General features: G+C 50.6%; 2 protein-coding genes across 5 annotated transcripts in view; both read left to right on the top strand.

Moving 5' to 3' along the window:
- The window catches only part of ZNF541 (zinc finger protein 541), a 38,320-nt gene extending 30,161 nt beyond the window's left edge, over positions 1 to 8,159 (top strand). For all 4 annotated transcript variants that reach the window (XM_070223103.1, XM_023650005.2, XM_023650004.2 and 1 more), the window contains exons 15-17: positions 6,823 to 6,963; positions 7,142 to 7,323; positions 7,437 to 8,159. In XM_070223103.1, coding sequence (XP_070079204.1) covers positions 6,823 to 6,963; positions 7,142 to 7,323; positions 7,437 to 7,599 — 486 coding nt within the window. In that variant the 3' untranslated portion in view covers positions 7,600 to 8,159. The remainder of the gene's footprint in view (positions 1 to 6,822; positions 6,964 to 7,141; positions 7,324 to 7,436) is intronic.
- A 3,642-nt stretch (positions 8,160 to 11,801) lies between these two features.
- The window catches only part of NAPA (NSF attachment protein alpha), a 30,500-nt gene continuing 14,831 nt past the window's right edge, over positions 11,802 to 27,470 (top strand). The window contains exon 1 of the mRNA XM_001503216.7: positions 11,802 to 12,214. Coding sequence (XP_001503266.1) covers positions 12,117 to 12,214 — 98 coding nt within the window. The 5' untranslated portion in view covers positions 11,802 to 12,116. The remainder of the gene's footprint in view (positions 12,215 to 27,470) is intronic.

Raw genomic sequence — 27,470 nt, 5'->3', positions numbered from 1 at the left:
CATATTCGTACACCTGTAAAACCATCACCACAACCAAGATAATGAACGCATCCATCCCCCTCGAAGTTTCCTCCTGCCCCTTGGGAACCCCTCTTTCCTGCCCCGCCCCGTCCCTGGTCCGCTCCTTACCTACTGTCTGTCACTATGAATTGATTGGCACTGTCTGGCTTCTTACACTCAGCATAATTATTTTGAGATTTCGAGATTCGTCCGTGTTGTCGTGTACTGGTGGTTCACTCCCTTTTATGGGCGAGGAGTGTTCCATTGTGCGGATGCACCACAGGTTAATCATCCACCTGTCGATGGATATCTGGGTGGTTTCCACTGATCGACAGTTACGATATAGCTGCCGTGAACATTTGCATACAAGTCTTTATATGGATATGTACTTTTTCCAGGGGTAAATACCTACGGGGAACGAGTGGACCATAGGGCAGGTATATGTTTAACTTTCTAAGAAACTGCCAATCTGTTTTCCAAAGTGGTTGTGCCATTGCACATGTCCACCAGCGGGTACGCGGGCTCCAGTTACTCCACGCCCTCGTCAACACTTGATGTGGTCGGTCTTTTTAATTTTAGCCGTTCTAATGAGTGTGTGGTATCTCAGTGCATTTCCCTGATTACTAATGATGCTGAGCATCTGTTCATGTGCTTATTTGCCGTGGGCCTTCCCTGCTGAGGTGTCTGTTCACGGCTTTTGCCTGTGTTTTTGTTGGGGTGTTGGTGTCTTTTTGAGTTGTAGGAGATCTTTATTTGTTCTGGACACAAGTCCCTTATCCAGATATATGCTTTGCAAATATTTTCTCCAAATCTACAGCTTTTCAGTCTCTTAGGAATGTCTTTTGAAGAAAAAAATTTAATTTTGAGTTCAACTTATTAATTTTTCTTTTATGGACCATGCTTTTGGTGTCATATCTAAGAAATCTTTGCCTGACTCCAGGTCACAAAGATTTCTCCTACATCTTCTTCTAGAAGTTTTATCATTTTAGGTTTCACATTTAGATTTGTGATCCATTCTGGGTTAATTTTTGTATGGGCTACAAGGAATAGATAGAAGTTCATTTTTTCCATGTGGATATTTAATTGTTACGGTGCCTTTTGTTGTAAAAACCATATTTTATCCACTCAGTTGCCTTTCCACATTTGTTAAATGTCAGGTGGCCATATACGTACGGGTCTGTTTTGGACTCTGTTCTGTTCCATTGATCCATTTGTCTACCATAAGCTATTACCACACTGTCGTTATTACTGGAGTTTTCTAAGAAGTCCTGAAATCAGAAAATGTTAGTCCTTCGACTTTGTTATTCTTTTTCAAAGTTGTTTGTTTTATTCTACGTCCTTTACATTTCCATAGGAATTTTAGAATTCGTTTGTCAGTTTCTTTAAAAAAACTTCAGCTCTGCTGGGATTTCGATGGACACGGTGTTGAGTCTATCAATGATCAGTTGGGGAGAACTGACATCATAGCAATATTGCGTCTTCTGCCCCAGGAACAAGGCATAACCTCTCTAGTTATTTAAATCCTTAATTTCTCTCAGCAATGTTTGGAAGTTTGCAGCATACAGATGCTGCACACCTTTCGTCAGATTTATTCCTAAGTACTTCTGATTTCTGTGCTGTCATAGAAGGTCCTTTTTTATTTTGATTTCCAATAGTTTGTTGCTTGTGTGTATAGAAATAAAATTGATGTTTGTATTGATCTGTTCTGCAGCCTTGCTAAACTCACTTAGTAGTTTTTGTAGCTTTTTTGTAGATTCCGTTGGATTTTCTACATAGACAATCATGTCAGCTGCAGATAGAGTTTTTTTTCTTCCTCTCCAATCTGGATGTCTTCAGTTTTTTCTTGGCTCATTAGCCGCCAGTACACTTTCGAGTAGAAATGGCGAGAGTGGACATCCTTGTCTTGTTTATGATCTTCGAAAGGAAGCCATTCGGTCTTTTACCTCTTAAGTATGATGTTAGCTGTAGGTTTACTGTAGAAATCCTTCATCAGGTTGAAGAGGTTCCTTTTATTCCTAGCTTGCTGGGAGTTTATGTCAGCAGTGGATACTGGATTGTATCAGATGCTTTTTCTGCATCTTTTGAGATGCTTGTATGGTTGTTCTTTTTTAGTTTCCTATGATGAACTACATTGATTTTTGATGTTAAACCAAACTTGCCTTTCTGGGATGAGTTCCACTTGGTCATGGTATATTGTCCTTTTTATATATATATTATTGGATTCTGTTTGTTAAAATTTTGTTTAGAATTTTTCATCCATGTTCCTGAGGGATGTTGGTCTGTAGCTTTCTTGCCTTGTCATATTATCATCTGGCTTTGCTGTCAGGGTGACAGTGTCCTTACGGAATGAGTTGGAAGTGTTCTCTCTGCTTCAGTTTTTTGGAAGAGTTTGTTTAGAACTGGTTTCATTTCTTCCGCAAATGTTTGGTGGTGAAGCTACCTAAGCCTGGAGTTTTCTTCGTGGGAAGGTTTTGAACTGCAAATTCAATTTATTACCAGATGTAGAGCTATTCAGGCTATCAATGTCTTCTTGAGTGATTGTTGGTAGTTTTTGTCTTTCAAGGAATTTGTACATTTCTTCTCAGTTGATGATATATTAGCATACAGTTCATAATATCCTCATATTATCCTTTTTGTGTGTGTAGACTATAGTGATGTCACCTGACTCCTGATATTAGTCATTTGTCTTTTTATTTTGATCACTCTGGCTAGAGGCTTATCAATTTTATTGATTTTTCTCAAAGAACCAGCTTATGGTTATGTTGATATTTTCTATTTAGTTGATTTCTGGGGGCCGGCCCCATGGCTGAGTGGTTGAGTTCACGCACTCCACTTCAGCAGCCCAGGGTTTGGCCAGTTCGGATCCTGGGTGCTGACGTGGCACCGCTCATCAGGCCACGCTGAGGCGGCGTCCCACATGCCACAACCAGAAGGACCCACAACTAGAATCTACAACTGTGTACTGGGGGGCTTTAGGAAGAAAAGAAAAAAGAAGATTGGCAACAGATGTTAGCTCAGGTGCCAATCTTTAAAAAATATATAAATAAATACTTGATTTCTGCTCTGCTCTTTATTGGTTCCTTTCTTCTGCTTGCTTTGGGTTTCATTTGCTCTTTTTTTAGTTTCCGAAGGTGGAAGCTGAGGTCATAGATTTGAGACCTTTCTTCTTCCCTGATACAGGTGTTTAGTGCTATAAATTGCCCTCACAATACTGCTTTGATAAATTTTGGTGTGTTGGATTTTCATTTTTATTCAGTTCAAAATACTTTTTCACTTCCCTTTTCATTCCTTTTTTGACTTATGAGTTATTTAGAAGTGTGTTATTTAGGCTCCAAATATTTGAGGATTTTCCACGTCTCTTCTGTTATTGATTTTTAATTGAATGTCATTGTGATCAGAGAGATACTTTGTATGACTTGAATCATTTTAAGTTTCTTGACCCTTGTTCATGGCCCAGAACACGGTCTACATCTCGGTAAAAGATCTGAGTGCACTCATGGAAAGTGTATTTTGCTGTTTTGTTCAAGATCTTTCTAAAACGTCAGTTCAGGGTGGCTGACAGTGTGGTTCCGGTCTTCCGTACGTTTCCTGTCAACTTGTTCTAGCAATTATTGAGAATGAGATACTAAAATATTTGGCTGTAATTGTGGGTCTGTTTCCCTCTGCAGTTCTGTCAGTTTTTACTTCATGTATTTTGAAGCTCCTATTTAGAAGCATAAACATTTAGGATTCTTATGTCCTCTTGATTAATTTACCGTCTTATCATTATGAAATGATTTTGTTTATCCCTGGTGTTACTCTTTGCTCTAAAATCTATATTTTCTGATATTAATAGAGCCAGCCCCTCCAGCTTCCTTATGATGGGTGTTTGCATGTATATCTTTTTTCATCCCCTTACTTTCAACCTATTTGTTTTTTTATTTAAAGTGTGTTCTTGTAAGGAGCATGTGTTGGGGTGTTGCTTTTTTATTCCATGTCAAATAGTCGGCCTTTTAACTGGGGTGTCTACACCGTTCACACTGAGTGTGATGTTGAAGTGGTTAGAAGAAGTCCATCATCTTGCTGTTTCTTTTCAGTTTGTCTCATCTCTTCTTACTTCCGTACCCACTTATTCTGCCTTCTTTTGGATTAATGTAGTAAACTTTAGGGTTCTGTTTTATCTCCTTTGTTTGCGTACTGTCTGTAACTCTTTATTTTGGTGGTTGCTTTTGGGTTTATAGTTTATTGTATCATTAACTTATCACAGTCTGCCTTCAAGAGTTTGATACCACTTCACGTGCAGAAGGAAAACCTTACAGCAGCGTGCTTCCACTTCCCCTCCTGACCTTTATCCTGTTGCTGTTACGCATTTCGTTTTACGTACGTTATAACCCCACAATATGTTATCAGTGCTTTTGTTTAAACAGTCACTTGTCTTTTGGAGAAATTTAAATAATAAGTCATGTGTATTTACCCACATTGTTACCATTTTCATTGCTCTGCATTCCTTTGTGTAGATCCATATTTCCATCTAGTGTCATTTTCCAGAAGAAAGTAAATGTAAATCCTTTAACATCTCTTGTAGCACAGGTTTGCTAGTAATGAATTCTTCCAGCTTTGGTAAGTCTAAAAGAGTATTTTGCCTTCATTTTTGAAAGATCTTTTGCTAAGTATAGAATTCTAGCCTGACAGTTTTTTTCTTTCAGTAATAAAGATGTTCCTCTATTTTCTCCTGGCTTTTATTGTATCCAACAAGAAATCTTCTGATTTCTTTGTCTTTGCGTTCCTCTGTTTATAATGTGTCTTTTTTCTCTGGCTGGCTGGCTGTAGGAATTTCTCTTTATCACTAGTTTTGAGCATTTTGATTATGATGTGCTTTGTGTGGTTTTCTTCATTTTTTTTCTTGTGCTTGGGGTTGGTTGAGCTTCTTAGATCTGTGGATTTATAGTTTTCATTAAATTTGGGGAAAATCAGCCTAATTTCTTCACATATTTCTTCTGTCCCTCCCTTCTCCTTCGAGGAGATGTGTGTCAGGCTTCCTGTAACTGTCCCACAGCTCATTGATACTCTTCATTTTTATTGATTTTTTTCTCTCTCTCTGTGTTTCATTTTCTGTAGCTTCTGTTGCTGTGTCTTCAAGTTCACTAATCTTTCCTTCTGCAGTGTCTAATCTGCCATTAATCTCATCAAGTGTAGCTTTCATCTCAGACATTGTAGTTTTCATCTCCAGAAGTTCTATTTGTGTCTCTTTTCTATCTTCCATGTCTCTACTTAGTTTTTTAAACATATATTATACAGTCTAATGTCCTTCCCTGCTCATTCTAACATATGTATCTGTTCTGGGTTGATTTTGTCCCCCCATCGTATGTCATATTTTCCTGCTTCTTTGCGTGCCTGGTCATCTTTCACTGGGTTGCAGGCCTTGTGAATTTTAGCTCGTTGGGTGCTGGATATTTTTGTGTTCTTATAAATATTCTTGAACTATGTTCTAGAACACAGGTACTTGAAAACAGCCTCTTCCTTTTGGGCATTGCTTTTAGATTTTTTTTTTTTAGATGGGCCCAGAACAGTTTTTTGTCTAGGTCTAATCATTCCTCATTACTGAGGCAAAACCCCTCTCATTCCTCTGCCAATGCCCCCTGGACTATGAGGTGTGCCCCCCGGCTGGTGGGAGCAGACACGTTCCCAGCCATGTGTGAGCGACAGACACCTTTCCCTCTGATCCTTTTGGATGGTTCTTTACCCAGCGGTGGGCAGTCTCTTCAAAGCACGGGCTGGTCAGCACTTGGCAGAACTCGAGGAGAGCTCTCTCCAGGTCTCTGGAGCCCTTCTTCTGTGCGGCTCTCTCCTCTGCCGCACTTCGTCCTGTGACTCTCACCACCTTGGTCTCCCCAGATGCTCCACTCCATCTCAACTCAGGGAGTCCACTGGGCTCTGCCTGGATCCCCCTCCCCTGGCTGATGCCTAGTGTCTTACCCACCGTTGTCTCATGTGTTTGGACTGTTTGTTTTCACTGTTGTGGATGGGAGGGTAAATCTGGTTCCTGCTGCTCCATCTTCTTTAGAAGCAGAAGCCCAACTTTCTTTTCAAACCTAGTGATATTTCTTAGGCAGGCAGAGGATGTACTGTTTTGACTCCCAGATTGTGAATACACACGAAGCTGAAAGAAATCCACGTGGAGAAAATGTTCTCTAAAGTGAGCTCCTGATGTTAAATGGCCAGCTTAATTTTCCTGAGAAATTTTCTTCCTAGAACAATTAAACTGTCCCATCCTTCTTGATTTTACAGAAGTTGTCGTTAATGGGCTCACTTCTTAGTGGAAGGAAGAGCAAATGGCAGGCTCTAAACGCCCTCGGATCCAGCCGTGCTCTCAGAACCTCCCCCTACGCTCGTGGGCCACTTTGCTCAGCCCTCTGGGGCTCTGCCTAGCTGCTGCAAAGGCTGTGTGGTCCACTGCATGACGGCCTTCTGCTTTAATTAGCCCCTGTTGGTAAACCTGTGGCCATCAGGCCTGATGTCACCGTGAGCGTCCCTGTGGCATTCCTTCGTGTGCATCTTCCCATGGGGAAGGATTCCTGGGGTGGGCTTGCTGTTCAGAGCCTGCAGAGCTGAGATGGCGTTGGTCACGGTGCTTTCGCTCTGAACACCCTCATCACCCGGGAGGACTCTGTGATTCTCCGCCCCTTGTAGCAAAGGGGCACGCCAAGCCAGAGGGGAAAGATGTTTCAGGAGGGCTTTCAAAAAGTGGTGTTGGCCCCGTGGGGAGGGGACTTGGGGTCCACTGCGATACTCGTGGATGCTGTGAGCCGCTGCCCACAGCTGGCTTCTGTGTCCTTTCACTAGATCCAGACGAAGACTGTAGCCCAGTGTGTTGAGTATTATTACATCTGGAAGAAAATGATCAAGTTTGACTGCAGCCGAGCTCCCGGGCTGGAAAAGAGAGTCAAGAGAGATTCGGATGAGGTGGACAGGACAGAAGCAAAGGTAGACGGTCTGGGGTCTGGGGTCCAGCGCTGATCCAAGGCCCACTGCCCATCCAAGTCGCCGGCTGGGGGAGGGCGCCCCATGGGAGGGGCTTTCCTGCAGAGGATGTCGGTGCCCTGGATCCCGGCATCTCCCTTAGAAGGGCTTTTGCCCTTAACGCTGTTTTTGCCCCCTACAGGTCACTTGCAGCCCTCGGGAGAGACCCAGCCACCGTCCACCCTCTGAGTTAAAGATAAAGACCAAGAGCTACAAGAGGGAGTCCATCCTCAACTCCTGCCCAAACACTGGCCCCAAGCGGACCCCAGAGCCATCGGGGAGCGTGGAGGGCCAGGGCGTCTTTCCCTGCCGAGAGTGTGAGAGGTACCGGCCCTTTCCGCGAAGTGCTCACGACAGCCCGCCCTCAGCCCCCTGCGGTTGCCCTCAGGGCGACCTGCCTGCCCCTGCTCTGACCCCTGTCCCCGGGTGACTCCTAGGGTGTTTGACAAGATCAAGAGTCGAAACGCCCACATGAAACGGCACCGGCTTCAGGACCACGTGGAGCCCATCGTCAGGGTGAAGTGGCCGGTGAAGCCCTTCCAGCTGAAGGAGGAGGAGGAGGAGGAGATCGGGGCTGACATCGGGCCCCTGCAGTGGTGACTCCGGCTGGCAGCCGGGCGAGGCATCCGGTCGCGGAGGGGACCTCCAGCCCTGTCACGTCACATCTCCCTTCAGCCTCTCCAAGGTGTTTAGGGCACCCCTCTGCCCTCCCCGACCCCAACTCTCCCCCACTGGTCAGCCCAGCTTGCACACATGGCAGGCATTTGGTCACAAATAGGCAGGAGAAGCACACGGTCATCCGTGAAGTCCGTGTCGGCTGGTGCCGGAGGCTCCATTCTCTCTAGGTTAATAGTCTCTCCTCTTTCGATTCCACTCCTCCCAGGGCAGGGAGGCTCTGGGAGGGACCACGTTAGATCTGCGGAGCTCTTAAATCTCAGCTCAGTTTGAGGGTTTTGTTCCATTTGTTAGATAAAGCCAAGACATAGAGAATCAGTGGGAAAATACCTTCAGATCTCCAACCTGTTGGGGCCCCCTCACCTTGGGGGTCTCTCTGCATTCCAAATTCAGTCCCTAGTCTTGCAATGACTTGTACATTGTTAGGTTTTTTTTGTACGTGTCGACTTGGAAATCTTATTAAATTGGGTTCTTGAGCAGCTGTCTCCTGGTTTCCCTGGCCTGTTGATCCAGCAGAGGCTTTGGAGCCCCTGCCACTCGCGGGACCCAAAGAGACGAGCAAGCCAGGTCCCCGCCCTGGAGGAGCTGGGGGCCATTCACTCATTGAGCAAGGGCCTACTGTGGCATGCGCCAGATGGTGCATGCAATGGGGACACAGTGACGCCAGAGGACAAACCCCTGTCCTCATGGAGCTTCCATGTTAGGAGCGGGGAGGTGGCAGTAATAAATAAGTGAGAAGGTGATTCTAGCTATCAATCGTGGGCAGGCGTTTGGTCCTAAGTTGTTAACAGAAGAGTCAGTACAGGTTTTAGCAATCAGGATGTCTCGTGGGCAGCGGCTGAGCCGAGAAACCGAGGACCACCAGCAGCGGCCAGCCTCGGTGTGTTGGCTGCCGCAGCAGCAACACTCCCCTCCTCGCTCACCAACATCTAAACCTTCCGGGGTGCGGGGAAGACACACGTCCCTCCCTCCCTCGGGTCCCTCCTCAAGAATGAGCAGAGCTGGGAGCAGCCCCCGGCCGAAGGCCCCTCAGGTCTCAGCAGCTGGAGCTGCAGGCCGTGCTCTTTCTAAACTGATCCCCGGCAGGCAGGCAGGAAATGGCCACAGTTATCCTGGACGCGCAGGATTGGCCTCCAGGACTGGGAAGAAACAGGTGCCCCCTCAAGTCCGTGGCCACCTGGATCAAAACTGGAATTCTGTTGGCCAGGAAGAGAAGAGGAAACAGAAATGGGTAGGCAGACCTGGTGTTCGCCACAAAGAGACATGAAGAAAATAAAGCCGGGGGCCAAGTCCCCAGGGAGTGACAGGGTGTGGCAGCTGGCAGTAGGTGGACGGCCAGGGAAGGAGATCTGGATCCCAGGCTGTGGCCTGGAAAAGTGCAAACTCTGGCGAACGGAGGGTGTTGAGCTGCCTGGCCGCCGTGTGGAGGCTGGAGGAGGCTAGAGTGCAGGCCCGCATAGTAGATGGAAGGCTTTATGGTGAGGTGACCGTGGCCTGGGGTCGCAGTGAAGAGGGACAGAAACTCGGGGATTAGGGACGCATCTTACAAGTAGCCTCAGACCCGGTGATGCGTCACAGGTCACGGGGAAGGACAGATCAAGGCTGGCGTGGTAGGTTTGGGTTTGCGCAGCCGAGTAGATGCCCTTACCTCAGATGGAGAAGACGGGGACACGTCAGAGGACTCATTGCATCGAGGCGTGACTGTGTCTACGACAGCGAGTGCTGTGTTCTGAGGGACCGGCGGGGTGAAGGGGGGGTTAGTGTCACGAGGTTTCCCAGAGGGGCCACACTTCAGCTAAGTAAATCTTCCAGCTCAGGAGGGAGGAGGAGCAGAGGAGGAAGTGGAGTTTGAAGCCGTTGGGGCATTGTGGTTAAGAGAAAGGGCGCAGGCGTCAGATGAACCAGAATTTACATTCTGGCTCCTCTTCTTTGTGACCTTGGGCAAGTCACTTTCCCTGTCTGAGCCTTAGTTTCCTCATTCTGTAAAGTGGGATGGAAAATGCCTACCCTTATCTATCTGTGGAATGAGAAAATGGAAATTAAGTATTTGGCAGGGTGTAGCCACCTGAACCGAGTAGCTACCGTGTAATGAGCAGCGAGCACTCATGCTGTTGCCGTTACTCTTTGGGTCCCACCCTAAATAACAGGTTCTGCTTGATGACTCTGTAAATGAAAGACTCTGGCTTGAATGGTTGGGTGGTATATTAGATATCTATTGCTGCATAACAAATTATCCTGAAATTTAACAGCTTAAAACAAAGGGAAGCTTTTATAATAGTCCTGCTTAGACGGGCACGGAACCGAAACTGCTTGTGGTAATCCAGACTTACCCCCGACCTGATCTGTGGTCAGAGTACAGTGGCAACGACAAGTGGGTGGTGCAGAAGAGTCTCTGAATGTCAGCAGAGAGCTGGGCGAAGGTTTCTTGGGGATTAACCACCCTCCCAAAGCCAACCTCCACCCCCAGCCCATCCTCAGATAGCAGCATTTTCCCAAGCGGCACTCCTGGAATTATCTGCTTCGTAATCATCTGGGGGTCCTGTAAAAAAATGCTCGTGTACCCCACCACAGACTTTCAGAATCAGAATCATGGTGGGTAGGACCTGGAACTGAAAGTTTTTAAAAGCAGCTTTCTTAGTAGAATAGTTTTTAGATTTATGGGAAAATTGGGAAGATGGTACAGAGAATTCCCACACTCCCCACACCCAGTTTCCCCTATTATTAACATCTTACCTTAGTATGGTACATTTGTTACAATTAATGAGCCACTAGTCATACATTATTATTAACTAAAGTCCATACTTTATCCCGATTTCCTTAGTTTTTACCTAATGTCCCTCTTCTGTTCCAGGATCCCACCCAGGACACCACATTACATTTAGTAGTGATATCTCCTTAGACTCCTCTTGGCTGTGACAGTTTCTCAGACTTTCCTTGTTTTTGATGACTGTTTAAAGGAGTTGTGGTCAGGTATTTTGAAGAATGTGCCTCAAGTGGGACCTGACGTTTTTCTCATGAGTAGACTGGGAGAAAGCACACAGGTGAAATGACATTTTCACGTTACTGAGGGTGCATGCTGTCAGCGGGACTTCCCACTGCTGCGGTTAACCTCTGTCACCCGGCTGACAGTTCGTCAGGTTTCTACCCTGTAAACTTGGTTCCCCGCCTCCCTTCTCACACTGTACTCGGCGGAAGTCACTGTGCACAGGCCACACTTGAGGAGTGAAGAGTTACGCTCCACCTTCTTGAGGGTGGAGTATTTACATAAATTATTTGGAATTCTTCTGCACGGAGTATTTGTCTATCCTGCCTCATTTATTTATTCAGTCATTTCTATCAGCATAGGCTCATGGATATTTTGTACATTGGGTTATGATCCAATACTCCTTTGGTTTGTTGCTCAGATCGTTCCCGCTTTGGCCATTGGGAGCTCTTTCAGTTCGCCCGGGTGTCTCTTTGACATACGGCATCGCGTGTGTGTGTGTGTGTATGTGTGTGAGTGACACAGGGAGCGAGCGCGCGCTCTGGCGCTACAAGGTGCTCCAGGCTCATCTTGTGTCATTTCCTGCCCAGTCCTAAAACCAGCCATTTATCCGAGGGGCCCTGGTTCCTTTTATTGGAGAATGGTACTAAAAACTAAGATCTGAGCACTAGGCCTGCTCGAACCTGAATTTTTAACACGCTCCCACCAGCTATTTTTTATGAAACCAGAGTTAGGGGACGTCCGCTCTCCGTTTCTTTCACCGCCCCTCAAGTATTCCCCTGGCCTCACCAAACCAGTGTCAGCGCCCGCCGGCAGAGGGCGGAAGAGAAGGCAGACCGGTCCCTTCTCACCGCCGAGGCCTTCCCGAGAGGCGGACGCGCGATCGGGCGCGGGGCGGGGACGAAGCTCTGCGCCAAGAGCTGTCAGGCCCGGGCGGGGCGCGCGTGCTTTCCGCCAGGGGCCGGGTGCTGTCACGTGACGGCCTGCGGTCAGCTGACTAGGGCCCAAGTTCGCCGCAGAGAGCGACCGCCGGGGCCGGAGGCTGCTCCTGATTGGTGGAGGAGTCCATCCACTGGGCGGGGCCTTGACGGTGGGAGCTACCATTGGCTTGTGCCGAGTCACGTGGGGCGTCGTACGGCGCACCAGGAAGAGAGAGGGTCTCCCTAAGCGGACGTGTGCGCATGCGTCGAGGCAGGGGGTCGCCGATTGGAGACCGTGAGTCACGGGGCGGCGCGCCCGGGCAGGCGGGGGCGGGGCCGGGGGGGGGGGGGGCGCGCGCCGAGCTACGAGGCCGCTAGTTGGTCGGCGCGCATCACGTGGTGCCGGGCCGCAGGGGGCGTGCGACGGTGCGACGTCGACGCAGCCCGCTAAGCTCCCCCGACCCGTCTGCGCCCCTCGGCCGCCGCTGAGTCCTCCGAGGGCCGGGGTCTGGCGGCTCTTGAGTTCTTCTGCCGCCGCCATGGACAACTCCGGGAAGGAAGCGGAGGCCATGGCGCTGCTGGCCGAGGCGGAGCGCAAAGTGAAGAACTCGCAGTCCTTCTTCTCGGGCCTCTTTGGGTGAGAACGGCGCCGAGGGGCGGCTGGGGCGAGGCTGGGAGGACGCCTGAGTCACGGCCCGAGGCGGCGGGGTCGGGGCGAAGGGGATGCCGGGACTAGGGGACAGCGTCCCAGGCAGCGGAGGGGACCCGGGCGGAGGGCCGGGGCCGGGCTGCGGCGACGCGGTGTCGGGAGAGACGGCCTGAGATGGCTGGGGGGGCCCTGGACCCAGGACACCGGGCCGCGGCGACACCGTCGTTCGGCAGGAAGGGGACCCAAGGCTGAAGACGGGTCGAGAAGCGTTTGGAGCTCCGGGAGGGCCTGTCTGAAGGGTCCCAGAAGGGCGTGGCGGGGCCTGGGCCGAGGGGCGCCTCCCGCACGCGTCGGCCTTCCCGGCGCCGGCGGCGGTGGGTTTGGGTGAGCCCGCGGTGATGGACTGGGAGGTGCCCGCGGCGAGCGCGGCCCTGGGTGATGGAGATCGGTGTAGGAAGACCCTACAGTGGATGGAGAGCTGAGCGGATGTTCCCGGGGGAGATGGCCTGCGCTGCGGGGCTGGAGGCTGGGGTGGGGTGGGGGCTGGGTTTAGGAGATGGAGCCATAAGAGGGAGAGAAGGAGGAGGAAACCCAAAGGGGCAGAAAGCACAATGTGTGGTCGTGGAGTGGGGATGGGGCGTGTGAGCAGGACGACCGGCTGTTGAGACTAGGGCCTGCGCGGGGCCGGGAGACAGAATTAGCCGACAGTCTGGTAGACATTTCAGATCAAGTTCACGTTAGCTCGTGAAAGTCGTTCTGGTGACCAACCTTGGAGGACTCTTAGTGGCTTGGGAGTGCCAGAAGCCCAGGTTTGAAGAGTGGCTCTGCTGCTTCACGACCTCGGGTGGGTTGTTTAATTTCCCTGTTAGAGGGGATCGTTGGTAAAACCTGTCTCAGATATTTGATGCTAGGATCGTAAAGTGCTTAGAACTGAGCCTGGCATGCAGGTAATGCTCTGCGAGTGTTAGCTGTTATCACTTCTACTTCCAGGAAGGAAACAGGTGTGGAGCCTCTGCGGGCCTGGTGAGGAACAGGGAAGGAGGGGTCCGAGGAGGGAGGAGCTGAGAGGTTGTGGGACAGGGACTCGCGGCCCTGGGAACTTAGTAGGGTTAGGGGAGGGGCTTGAGGCTCGGGGCAGAGGAAGCAGAGAGCTGGACGGGACTGGAGAGGCTGTGCTGTCTTTGGGACTGGCGGAGACCCAGAGGGACTGGGGGCTTTGTGGAGAGTTAGGGAGAACGGTGGCGCAGGTGCAGCGTGGAGTCTGGCAGCAGGGAGAGGCAGAGACTGGGGAAGGCTGCGGACGGGAGAGTCTGCCAGGAGGCTGCGGAGGGGGTTGGGAGGCGGGCCGGAGGGCCAGGAGAGACGGTGTCGGAGGGTGGTGAGAAATGAAGAAGCAGGTGGTTCTTTCCAGGGGAGGACGTGGAGCCGCCCCTGGTTGTTTGATGTTGGACAGTGTTTAGGAAAAGAACTTGAATCACGTGGCTGAGGATTCCGGGTGTGGAGAAGCACTGGGGCTGCTGCATTGCATTGAGTGGGTGAGGAATGTTTTGTTTTAGGGTCTCGAGTGGAGAGAGGGCTGGTGCGTGTTTTGCTTCCTTCACGAGGGGAGAGGTTCAGGTGCCTTGTTTTGGGGTGGTGCCAAGAGCTCCATTCTCGGTGCTGGTTTTCCTGGGTAGTTTTTGGTTTCTGGTCCCTTTGGACTGGGGGTTAGTGTCCTCTTGGACTGTGCTGGGAGGGAGCAGCTAAGTCAGCCGCCGAGACACGTGCCCCTGGGCTGGGAAGGTAAGGTTAACACTTGCCAAACACTAGTAAAGCAAAATCGTTAAGGGCAACTAAGGGCTAGATTATGCCATTCGGGGGAGGTTCCTGAGTTGGGAGGAAGCTGCAGGACTGGAGGAAGGCCCTTCGTGAGGAGTGAGCTGGGCCCCGGGAACCCCAAGACGAGCCAGTCCTGGTCCTAGGGAGTGAGGGCCTCGGGGAGCATTCCAGGCAGCAGGAATTGTGTGAACAATTCTGTAGCCCGGAATGACGGGGAACCAAGATCCAGATGGACCAGCGATGGCTCCCAGGGGAGAGGCCTCCATCTGGGAAGATGAACAGGAGTTCTGGGGGTGCCCTCTGGTGGGGGAGCACTGCTCCAGGCGAAGGGGACAGCTTGAGCAAGGCCCAGATGCGTGAAGCTCAGTGGGTGACATTTGAGACAGGAAGTTCCGTGTTAGCGTGTAAACTTAGAATGGGCAGAAGAGGGGGTGAAGCTGGACAAGAGCGAGGCGCCGTCTCACAGCGCCTAGGGAGATGGGCTTGGACTTGAGGTGCTGGGAGCACTGAGGATCTTACTGGGGGTCTGTCTTGGTCTTTTTGGGGCTGCCATAACAAAATGCCACAGACTGGTGGCTTAGAAACAGCAGAAATGTATTTCTCACCGTTTGGGAGGCTGGAAAGTCCAGGACCATGGTGCCAGTAGACTGGGTTTCTGGTGAGGCCCGCCTCTTCAGGGACAGCTGTCCTCTCGCTCTGTCCCTGTGTCGTGGAGGGAACAGGTAGAAGTGTCGAACTATCTTAGCTCTGGGATCTCCACCCTTGTGACCTGATCATCTTGCAAAGGGCCCGCCTCCTCGTACCCTCACCTCGGAGGTTGGGATTTCAACACGTGAATTTTGGGAAAACACAGACATTCGGTGCCTAGCAGGGCCGGTCCTGGAGGCTTCCCCTTTGCCTTTCAGGAAGGATGGCAGCAGCTGGTGTGGGGGACAGTGAGGGCCAGGATGGTGATAACAGCAGAGGGTGTTTATTAAGTACTCACTCTGAGCCGGCCCTGCTCGTCTCATGGTTGGGATTCTGTGCTCTCACTGCCTCGGCCCGGGTTCTCTTCCCAGTCAGGGAACCTCACCGCCCAGCTCTTGGTTGTCACACTGTGGTGGCTGCGATGCTGAAAGCTGTGCCCCCAGTGTTTCATGTACTAGTAGGATACCCCACGGTGGACAGGTTTCAGTGGAGCTTCCAGACTCAGACTGACTAGGAAGAGGGACCTGGCCACCCACTTCCGAAAAAATTGGCCATGAAAACCCTGTGAATAGAATGGAGCCTTTTGGATGGAGGCCGGAAGGGGAGAGGATGGCGCAGAAAGACCGGGCAGGCTCCGCTCTGCTGTCCATGGGGCGCTCGGAGTCCGAATCCACTCGATGGCACTAACACCACCACCCTGACTCTGATCAGGCCTGGGCCAGGCACTTCATCCACGTCCTCACATTTAACCCTCACAGCATCCGTGCGGCACTGGACGGACGGGGCCTCAGAGAGCTTGGTGTGTTTGTCCAGTCCCCCAGTAAGTGGGAGATCTGTGTCCAGATGGCCTGTGTGATGCCAAGGCCGTTTCACAGCCACACTAGTTTCTCCCTGAGGCTTGGGCCCCTTTTGGGCCCTTCATTTAGGAAGGATGTTGGAGCGTCCTCCTGATTCTGCTTTCCTCCTCGCCGTCATGGCAGTTTTCTCCAAACCTTTGAAAGAAGGAGCAGGTGTTTTCATCCCGGTCCCTTCCAGCTCTGGGAGCAGTCCAGATGGTGGTGAGAGGAGAGGGCAGGGATGTAGGTGGGAGACCCCTGGCCGGAGCCTGTCTGTCTGAGAGCTGGGAGAACATCGAGGGGTCAGGACATCAAGGGGACATGGGCAGGAACCACTCCTGGTACCTCCTTCCTCCGGAGCTGCACATGTTCAGCATTTCACAACCCATCATTTCTCAAGGCCCTCATGGCTTCCGGGGACTGGAGAAGGCGTGTCACTCAGCTTGTCCCTCCTGCTTCTCCTTCTCACTTTAGGGACCTCAGCGATGACAGTATCCCAAGTTGAGGGGTCGCTGCTCATGTCCAGAGGGCCAAGGAGCATAGCCCCCCTGGGATCCGGGGCAGCCCCGTGTCCTCGGAGGCTAGGGCCTTCTTTGCTCCTCCCTGTTTCTGGGCTGCCAGACGCTAGGGGGCTTTGGTGCGCCAGCAGCCTGCGAGGGATGCGGTGCCGGCCAGTAAGCGGATCAGCGCTCCTGTACATCGCTCCTGCTCCCTCCTCCCCTTCAACCCCCCCCCCCCCCCCCCCCCCCCCCGCCAGTGCTCAGTGCCTGAGGAGGGGGCTGCAGCGGGTGGGAGCAGCCCAGACTTCTGCTCTGGAAGGAAAAGGTAGAGATTTCCCGAGTGAAGCACAATGAAAGGGCGTGAAAGGTGGGGGCAGGCGCTCTCTTCCTTCTGCTCCGGGTGCAGCCGCACTTCCCCGCGCTCCCCCTTTGGGACTGTGCACATTCTGAGCAGCTCCCTGGGCCTTTCCTCCTCCCTGATGGCTCACCCTCACCCTGTCCCCCAAATCCAAAGTAAGAACTTCTTTCCACCCTGATACCGCCAGGCGTAGGAAGTTTCTTCATCTGGGAAATCAGTCATAGTAATCCCTACTTGTTAGGATTATTCTAAGGAGTAAATGAGCTTGTGCTGGTGCAGTGGGCGGAGCACCGTGCCTGGCCCTGGTAAGTGCTTATTAAGTGCTTACTATTATTGTTATTAGGTATTATTATTAGGTATTGTTATTGGAAGTGGAGCTGGAGGCCTGGATAGAGAAAGATGGCCGCGTGTCCTTTATGCCTACAGCAGGATCCTAAAGGTCAAATGTTGACAGATGAGTTCCTGTTTGAACCACCTCTAGCCCCAGTGGCCCCCAGGAGCCTGGAACCCGGCTTTCTTTCCTGAGGGAAGGAGTGCTGCCAAGGTCAGGGAGGGTCCCTGTACTGACCCGCCTGGGCCCGGAGCTGAGCCTGCAGTGGCAGTGACAGCTTCCAGACCGCCTTCCAGCCGCAGAGCCGCGAGACCCCCAGTGCCCCTCCAGCGGGCCTTGCGGCCATTCCCAGTGCCCTGCCAGCTCCCACGTACACAGCTGGAACCTGGCACATCTTGCCCAGTGTCGGGGTGGAGTCTCTCCTGAGGGCACGCAAGGTTTCTGGGTAGCCCGGGCATCATTTCACTGCAGTCCAGGGGTTCTGCGCGTCTCACGGGACGGGGGTTTGCCGCCTCCTCATGCAGACGTTTTGAGAGGCACAAGTCTCTCTGAAACATCTTTTACGAAAGAGAAACGTGCAGCTCCTAGGCTGGGATGAAGTGATCCCACTGGGGTGCAGAGGGCACAGGTCCCGCCTTTGCACTTACAGGCGGGAGGGCAATGGCCAGAGATAAGAACTGTCAGCCTGATGTGGTAAGGGCTGGGGGAGGCGGGAGGCCCAGGGCTCTGTGGAAACTGGAGCGGGGGGGGGGGGGGCGACACTGAGCTGATCTGGGGGTGCGGGAGGTGAAGCCCACGCTGAGATGGTGAAGGGGGCACACATTTCCAGGCTCGGCTCTCTCTGAGCCTGATGCGAGCAGTGCTCTCCTTTGCTGTGTGCCGGGCTCTCCCGGGCGCTACCTGGAGAGATCACTCGAGCTTCCAGAAGCTCCGCCAGGCGGGGCGTCTCCTCCCCAGTTACAGATGAGGACCCCGGGCTGGCGACCGTGAGCAGGTGCTTGAATGCAGGCCTACCTGCCTGCCTACGGGCTGAGACTTTTCCACTGCCCCACGTGACTCGAGAATTCCCTTCGCCAGGTGGCTGGCAGCCCTTGGAGCGTGTTTCTCCTCCTTCCTGTAATAGCAGCCGTTTGAGCACCTGCTCCGGGCTGCACTCGTGCCAGGTATTGCACGCACGTCACCTCTAATCCCACAGAGAGCTCCCGGGTCAGCTTCCTCCTCTGCCTCTTCCAGGGAGAGGAATCGAGGCTCAGGGATTGCTCGCTCGAGGTCACACGGTCAGCAGAGTGCCTAGACTGATCCCAGCCGAGGTCACTCGGCCCCCAAGTCCATTCTCTCTCTACCCCTTGCCCATACAGGCATGTCACGAGTGTCCTGGGACAGTTTCAGAGCTGGGAAGTTAGCTTGTAAAGCCGTGTCCTTTTGTTGTCCCTGGGGCCTGTGGGCTCTGCCCTGCAGGAGCCCATACCATCAGGCGTGGAGGAGGCCGAGAGTGGCTTAGCACTTGCAGGTCTTGCGTGCGGGAGGGAGGCCGAGGCCCCCTGCTGTGGCTCCTGCGGCTGGGGCAGTCAGCAGAGGAGCAGGCTGATGGCCGGCTGCTCACTATGCGTGGACCTTCCTGTTCTCTGGAGTTCCTGCTGCCTGCAGCTCTGCATGGGGCTGGGCTGTGGGGGCCGGCTGAGTGAATCCTCCCCTGCTAGGGGCCGCTCAGCAGGCCTGCAGCCCAGAGCACGGGGAAACCTGAGCAGCACTGGCTGTGCGGTCTGCAGGAGAGGCGAGAGCAGGCAGGGACCCTTGGAAGCCTCCATTTTCCAGAAGACTCTTGGACTCAGGGTCAGAAGGCTCCCAGGTCACTGACCGAGTGAGAGGCAAGGGAGGGCTGATTCCCAGGGCCTGAGGCCTGTTTCTGGCCCTGCTGCTTCCTGGCAGCGTGAGCTTGGGCAAACCCCTCAACCCGTCTGAGCCCCAGCTTCCTCCTCTGTGAAGCGGGGTGGTACCCTGTGCCCCTTCAGGCATAGGGAGGAGTGACGGAGCATAGCCTCTGAGAGCAGGCGTTCTGCCCGCCCGGGTGCTGCCGGGACCGACGGGCGGCGAGGACGAGGGGCAGGAGGGCTGGGGAGCCTGAGGGCCTCAGGTGGGAGTGACTCCATCTGTCCTGCCCTCTGAAGTCCCTGGGAGCCTGCAGGTGGGGTGGAGGCGTGTTTGGGAGCCAGGAGGTGCCCAGGGGATGGAGGAAAGAGGGCGGGAGGCTGAGACTCTCCCTGCAGACCTCCCCTGGCCTGAGTCCCACCGGGCCGGCTGTGCCTTCCTGGCTCCGCTCACTCCCCTCCATATGGCAGGCGCCGGAAGGTGGTGGCTGCGCCTGGGAGACCTGAGGCTGCTTCCTCCGCCTGGGGAGGGGGAGAAAGCACAGCTGAGCGATAATTATAGACAGCCCTGCACCAGGCCGGCCCGAACCAGTTCCCTCTATTCCCAGCATGGCTCGGAGCCGTGGGATGGGGAGAGCGAAGCAGAGGCAGCGTGGGGGCGGGCCAGTCAGCTGTGGCTCACGCTGCCACCCCAGCTCTTAGAGGAGGCTGGCCCAGCTCTCGTTCCTTATGCAGGAGTCAGAGGGAGAAGGCCTGGTTTCTCCCCCTTGGGGGATTTGTGGGTTTTGGCCTCTGGGAGGCCACCCTTAGATGAGTGACATGAGCTGATCTGAGCTGGGCGATAAGCCCTGTGGTAAACCAGGCAGATGTACCAGGTGGGTCAGCGTGGCAGAGCTGTGGAGCTGGGCACTCCTGCCTTCTGGTCACTCTTTCCCTGCCAGAAGTATCCTGTTACAGCAGAATAGGGCCTAAACCCTTCTCCTGGCCTCCAGCCTCACCGCCTGCCCCTCCCTGCACTGCAGCCATCCTGGCGAACTGGCCAGGCCTGTTCCTGCCTCAAGACCTCTGTGCGTGCTGTGACTGCTGCCTGGACTGCTCTCCCCTCTTTCCATAGTCATCACTGGGGCTGAGCTCCAGTCTCACGTTCTCGCAGTGGCTTTCCCTGACCTGCCCGTCCAGAGGAGCCCTCCGCCCCAGTCCCGCGAGAGCTTAACGCCTCTGGATGGGGTGCTGGTTCCCTGGCTGCCGGGACCAGGCCTTCTCCTTTGTTTCTTGCCGTTGTCTGCAGTGCCTGGCATGTATAAATACTCAGGTATTTGTTCCCCAGATGAATAAACGGCCCGGCCGATGGCTTCTCCTTCAGGATCTGCCAGTGACCCCAGGCAAGTCACTTTCCCCCTGTGGGGACTCCACCTCCATCTCTAAAAGAGGAGGCTGGGGCTCCAGAGATTGCCTCTCCTGTCATCGCCTGGCCGAGGAAATGGCCGGGACCCAAGCGTTGCACAGCAGGAGGAGACAGGCCTGGAGGCCTGAGCAGACGTTAATCCCTCTGGCTTTTCCACCCCGCCGTTAGAAGCACTGACCAGCGCAGGGCTGGCCCGGCTTTGTCTGGGACCGTGGAGTTCCAGCCCGGCAGCCAGCAGGCTTTGTGTTGTGGCCACACGGACCCACTGAGTTGAAGCGAACCAGCTGGGGCTGACTGCTCATTGTTGATCACCCCACCTTGGGCCTCTCGGTGACACAGGCTTTGTGCCCATCCAGGAGCCTGAGCTTTGTCAGAGAATGTCTGGGTCTGGGCAGCACTGAATCGCACCCACAAAGAAGGGAAGGCTGTGCTAGGGGATCCATGGGGCGGGCAGACCTGTGATTGTGGTCTGTGTGCGCCCGGCTCCCTTAAGAGAACGGTCCAGAGAAGGCCCACCGGGGCTTTTGCAGCCTCACCCCAAGGGAGCCTTCTGAAATGTCTGGGGCCAGAAGCTTGTGACAGTTCCTCCCCTCTCCACGGCCAGGCGCGGGTTCTGCAGAAGTCACTCCACAAGGGGCCGTGGGTACAGGGTGTGTTGTGCCAGCCGGGGTGAGGTCTGTGGAGGGAAGACTGGGGCACCCAGCAGGGCGAGTGTGAGAGGAGCTCGTTGCTCAGGGCCACTTCCTTGGGGCAGCAGAGGGCTGGGGAGACGGCGTCAACGCAGCCCCCACAGGCAGAGGTAGACGTCCAGACTTTTCTGGAGAAGAGCCTTCTGGATGTGATCTGGATTCAGGAGCCTGGGATTCCAGGCTCAGCCCGCCAGCCCTGGGGGGAGAAGGGGCCGGGGGACTAGGTCAGCTTTTTCCCTCCCAGACTCACCTGATCTTCTGAGTCGTCTGGGACTATTGTTAAGACTCCTGATTCCAGAGCCAGCCCTGATGACCCAGTGATTAAGTTGGGTGCGCTCCACTTTCGTGGCCTGGGTTCAGTTCCTGGTCGTGGAACCACACCACTCATCTGTCAGGAGCCATGCTGTGGTGGCTCATATAGAAGAACTAGAAGGACCTACAACTAGAATATACAACTATGTACTAGGGCTTTCAGGAGGGGAAAGAAACCATTAAGAATCCTGGCTCCGGGCCTCACTCGGAACTGTTGAGTGGAATCTGCAGGGAGGGTTGCTCTGGGGCTCTGGTGTGATTCCAGAGTGAAGGAGTGCTGAGAACACAGCGCCCAGAGTCACACCAGAGGCCCCGGGAACACAGCACCCAGAGTCACACCAGAGGCCCCGGGAACACAGCACCCAGAGTCACACCAGAGGCCCCGGGAACACAGCACCCAGAGTCACACCAGAGGCCCCGGGAACACAGCACCCAGAGTCACACCAGAGGCCCCCAGAGTGCAGCGCCCAGAGTCACACCAGAGGCCCTGGAACACAGCGCCCAGAGTCACACCAGAGGCCCCGGGAACACAGCGCCCAGAGTCACACCAGAGGCCCCCAGAGTGCAGCGCCCAGAGTCACACCAGTGGCCCTTGGAACTCAGCGCCCAGAGTCACACCAGAGGCCCTCGGCAGCCATGTTGGCGAGTTTCCAGGGCCAATTGAAACCGGGGGGAGGGGTAGGACAGTGAAGATCATTCATGTGGCTTGTAATTGGGACATACTCCCCTGTTTTCTTCCTTCAAAACAAAACGCGGGTTGATGTCAGTGAAGAGAGAGTCTGCCAGTCCTCTTGATGGGACTCCTGCGTGTGGGTTTTGCTCTCCTGGTTCTGTGGGCGACGGGAGTTTGAACAGTTGCAGAGACCACAGACCTCGTGGGCTGAGCCTGGTTAGATTATTGGAGGCGGAAGGACAGAAGGATGTGGCAGGGACTCCTGGTGAGGTGATAACAAAGGGTCCCCCAATTCTGGAAGAGTTCTTATGCTCTGCTTGGGGGTTGGGAAGCCAGGGTAAAGCTGCCCGAACAGGGTGCTCTTTATTTTTTAAAAATGCACTACTCTGTGTATCCCAGGCCCCAGCTGTTGCACTGTAGGTTTGTTTTTGTTTGTTTTGGTGAGGAAGATTGTCCCTGAGCTAGCATCTGTGCCAGTCTTCTCTGTTTTGTATGTGGGACGCCGCCACAGCATGGCTTGATGAGCGGTGCTAGGTCCATGTCCGGGATCTGAACCAGCAAGCCTGGGCCACCAAAGCAGAGTGGGCGAACTTAGCTGCTGTGCCACCAGGCCGGCCCCTGAACAATAAGTTTTTGAGGGTGGTTTCACCATTTTAAATAATGCTGTGCTGAACATCCTTGTAGCTTCTCTGATTAGTTTCTTAGGATAAATTGCTAGAAATGTAATTCATTGCTGGACCACAGGACACAATACACATCCTAACATTTAAAATATATATATATTTTTTCTTGAATAGCTAGAACGTGCAGATGATTAAAAAAAATTCAGACAGTACAAACAAGGGGTGTAAGTGTGTCTCCCAAACCTGGCCTCCAGTTCTACAGACCCTACCATAGAGAAAAATGCTGTAACCAGTTTCTTGTGTATTTTTCTGGAAATATTCTACGTTTATATGAACATATACGTTTCTCTTCTCAGCTTTTTTTGTTTTAACATAAATGGGGACTTTTGTGTACACATTTTAAAATAGAATTTCTCTGTATGTCTGTATTATAATGTATGTGTCCGGTCCTGAATTGGCAATGACATACTTTCAGTGCTGAGAGATCTTTGAACAACGGCAGTGTGCAAGGCACAGGATTAAGGTGTTGGGGAAGGGACAAGGCGCCCCAGGTGGGGCTCTTCCCCCAGAATGTTTTGCGGTTTCTTAGGGAAAGGATTTGCAGAAAGCCTGGGAACCAGTGGTCACAGAGCACCCTGGACAGGAAGTAGAAGAAGTTCTGAGAGGCAGGCCCCATCAGGAGGCCAGAAAGGCCCCGTGGTTGATATCAAACCTGCAGGGAGTTTGCTCACTTGTTGCGCAGCAAGCCAGTCTCTGACACTAGGTGTAGTGGAAGAAAGTAGGAATTGTATTATTGCACAGTGCTGAGCAAGGAGAGAGGGCAGTTACCCCTGAAATCCCAAATGCCACAAAAAGCTAAAAGGAAGGGTTGTTATTGGGGGTTTTAGGTAGGGGAGGGGGAGCATACGGCCTTGCTGGTTGGAGCTTTCCCACCAGCCTGGGGAGGCTGCTTGTAGAGAGGAGTAGGAGGAGATAATGAATCCAGGTGACCTGTCCGTGGCCGTTTGTCACCATGGGGTATAGTGGCTTCTGGAGCCAGGAAGCTGAGGAGTAAGCAGGGGCTGAGTGCTTTGGTTTTAACCCCATACATGCTAGGTCCAGTGTAGGGGAACTGATATGAGGGCCAGTATCAATCCCCCCCCATTTTATGTTCATGCCTCATTCTTGAGGGATTTGGGGTGACCAATCTAGGTACTTCCTGCTGAATTGGGGTGCAGGTTCTTCCATCTCCTTGAACCGGTCTTCTAACAAGGTAGTGATGCAGGTAGGCTCCCAAAGGTAGATTCATATTGTGTAAGTAAGTAACCAGATGTTTAATAAGAAGTTTATCTTGGGGCTGGCCTGGTAGCACAGTGGTTATGTTTGCATGTTCCACTTCAGCGGCCTGGGGGTCGCCAGTTCGGATCCCGGGTACGGACATGGCACTGCTTGGCAAGCCATACTGTGGTAGGCGTCCCACATATAAAGTGGAGGAAGATGGGCACAGATGTTAGCTCAGGGCCAGTCTTCCTCAGCAAGAAGAGGAGGATTGGCAGCAGATGTTAGGTCAGGGCTAATCTTCCTTAAACAACTTTTTTTTTTTTTTTTTTCATCTGGAGAAACAAAAGCAGAAAGGCAAGGTTAATGGTTGGAGCAAATTATGAACTAGGTCTTGAGTCCAGGGGGCAGCCAGTCAAGAAGCTTCCTAGGAGTCAGGGTTGAAGCATCTTTTGCCGTTTGAAATGTCTCTGATGGTGTCATCAGGCACTCAGGTAGCTCTCTGAGCAACTTATGCAGCAGTAGACAGGGGTCTCTCAAGTTTATGTTAAATCCTCCAGCTTCAATCTGCAAGACTTCTGGGGAAGAAAGGCTGGGTTAGTTTTCAGTGATCCCAAATGAAAATGATGGAAAAAACCTGGAACTGGTAGTTTTGTGGTTTGTAGCCAGATGTTTCAGGAAACTAGAAGAAGTCAGGATCCAGTCCAGTTAACAGATAGAAAACAAACCCTCAGTTACAGAACTAGAATCCAGTATCCTGAATGTGTCCTATATTTTTTATTGAAACATAATTTTTTTCCTCTAAAATCACCCTCAATTTGACTAAACGTAGTCAAATTAAGGCTAACTGGTTTGCAAAATAAGTCTAGTTTTAATAAATTTGACATAATTATTTATGTAAGTACAGCAAGAATAATCGATTATATAGGCTCTTTTAAATCTGCTTTTCTGGAACCCTTTATAGGAAATCTCAGATGAACTTCAAAGGAAAGTCAGCCTTCATTCCTCAAAAGCCGTCTGGTCATATCCTAGCCTGTATGTTTTCCTCAAATATAACATTCCAGTCAAAGCCTTGGTAATATAACCAGTGTTTCCAATTGTGTCCTGTTAGAAGAACAGATTCTTATTGAACTTATGCAGACAACCATATTGCCACGAGAATGAGAATCCTTACTGATCAGGAGTTTTTACATTTTGAAGGGATCATCCAGGGAGAAAAAGACAAGTGTTTCAATTTTTTTACAAATTGCTATAAATCATAGTTCCTCAAGAGAATAGAAAAAAAAGTTTTCTAAATCTGAAAAAAAAAAAAAAAAACCCTTTAAAAAATCAACCGTATTTCAAGCAAAAGTTGTAAAAATTATAAATCATCCTCATCAGTTCATTTAGTCCCGGGTAGTTGGTTCTCGATCTTAATCTTCTGTCAGCAGTTTCATGAAGTCATCAGTTTGTCTGTTAGAGTTCTGTAATTTCCTACCCAGCTCAGCTTTATAACCTGAAAGTTTATCAGAAACCTGTGTTCTAGAGCATCAGAGTCCTTTCCATGAATTTCTCTGAAGATGAGACATGTTTACAGAAACATCAGAGTAAAACAACTGTCTGTAAATAAGACATTCAAAAATAGTAATTGACAAGGACACTTGACCATTCTTGTGACATATAACACTTTGAGATAATAACCAGAATCTTGGCTGACAATAAGAACAGATCAGAATTTTAGATATACTTAATAACACTCATCCACATAATACCATTTAAGAAAGTTTATTATTACTTATTTGACAATGCTTTCCATGTAATCTAATATACTGAATAAGCCTAGTTAGCTTAGCTTTCTTTTTTTGTAGGAAGAGAGGAAATTTCTCTGAGAAGTCCCAGGGGCCTCTGAAAATCCCCAGAGAAACTCTCCCTCCTCTTCCAGGTCAAAAGAAAGCCTTTATTCAGGACTTGAATATTTGTTGGGGGGAGCTTGTCAAAAACATTAAAAGGTGAAGAAAAATCTTTTATAACCTCTTTCTTAAGAACACACCAAAAGTTTAAAAATATTATCCTTCTGGGCAAGAAAACCAAATTTTGATTTTGCACCAGCTTACTTTTGATATTGAAACTTAAGGACTTAATAAATTTATTTCAGTCTCAGCCAACTTGACTATACATAAAACTCTGTAGGGTTTTACTTTCACAAAGCTTTTGCTACTTATTTTTTACATTCAGAATTTGTCGTGGTACTTTAGGACAAATTTATCTTTCTTAACTCAAGAAACAAAAATATTTCCACTCTTTATACCTTTTTTACTGAAAACATATATTTTACTTTCCTTGTATACAGACCTTTTAGAAATATCTGTTTTCTCATAGAAAATTCCTCAGCCTACATAAAACACGTTTATCAATAAACGTAAGCACTTTTCAGTTTCTTTGAGATAAGAAACCAAAGGCAGACAAATCTATGCTTAGTAGTTAACCTTTAATATTTTATCTTATGTGGAAATGACCTAGATACCCAATCAACTGTTATTATTTAACTTAATAAAGCTATAAAGTTTGTTTCCAAAAAGATTTTGGAAACTGTTTTTTAAGTATGCAGACTATGAAACATAATTATTGTACTTAAAAACTCTTACCCAGGGGCCAGCTCTGTGGCTGAGTGGTTAAGTTTGCGCGCTCTGCTGCGCTGGCCCAGGGTTCGGATCCTGGGCGCGGACATGGCACCGCTCGTCAGGCCACGTTGAGGCGGCATCCCACATCCCACAACTAGAAGGACCTGCAACTAAGATATACAACTATGTACACGGCGGGGTTGGGGGAGATAAAGCAGAAAAAAAAAATTAAAAAGATTGGCAACAGTTGTTAGCCCAGATGCCAATCTTTAAAAAAAAAAAAACAAAAACTCTTACCCAGTTTTAACAATTATGGTTAAATTACTCTTAAAAACTTCGTGTGACATTAAAGTAGTTAACCATCATTTTAAGCTGTTTTAAGTACATACACCATAATCTGTAATTATTGTTATAAAGTTTTTCCAAAAACTTTTATCATTTTACATTTGTTTAGTTTACCGGTCTTTAGCAATCATATTTAGATCGTCTACAAAAACCTCCTGAGACAGCAAACAAAATTAGCTGTTATACTGAGTCATTACTCTTGCTGATAAATTTTGTCACAGAGATGACGTGAGCTCGTTGGACCGGTAAACCCAGGCTGTGTGTCTGCATCATATCCAACACTGGTAACTTTGAGGACATGCCTCAAACCAGCAAACTTAAACAGGCTTTCATGTACCAAAGTGTATTCTATATCATGTTAAATAAGTTTGTGTTTTAGAAGTTTCTGTGTGTTAATCAAAGACTGCATCCCATTCTGAGAGATTTTGAATCCACTCTTTTAAGGGTGACCTCAAGGTGGACTCACCCGAAACAGAGACTCCCCAGAATGGCCATTACAATTTTAAATTACCTCAAAAGTTTACTTATTTTTACTTGCTTAATTTTAGGTCAGGAATTTCGGGGGAGTTGAAGTGGAGCTCAGCTTGCTGGGAAGCTCCACAGAGAGGAGAGAGAAGCCACAGATTTGGCTTCACCTGCTGGCATGTTTAATTGGTTATTTTCTTTTAAAGAGGCTGTAAGTATTCCTGATTTTATTTAGAAGCCTCAAAAGATTAAAATAGGCTTCCCATTGTTGTAGCTGGCTTTTCCAATTACATCTGTAAATACACCAGTTGGGGTAAACTGAAAGTGCCCCATTTAAGTATATCAATTTTTACAAAACTTTATCTTAATTTTGTCAACACTTATGCCTGTAATGATAACTTATATTAGAACCCCATTAACAAGTTGCAGTATTAGGATACTGTGTACGGGAAGCATTTTGTAGCCAGGCATGACATC

This window comes from Equus caballus, chromosome 10, assembly GCF_041296265.1.
Source record: "Equus caballus isolate H_3958 breed thoroughbred chromosome 10, TB-T2T, whole genome shotgun sequence".
NCBI classification, from domain to species: Eukaryota; Metazoa; Chordata; class Mammalia; order Perissodactyla; family Equidae; genus Equus; species Equus caballus.
Note: the sequence above shows the minus strand (reverse complement) of the source record. Positions and strands in the feature narration are given on the sequence as shown.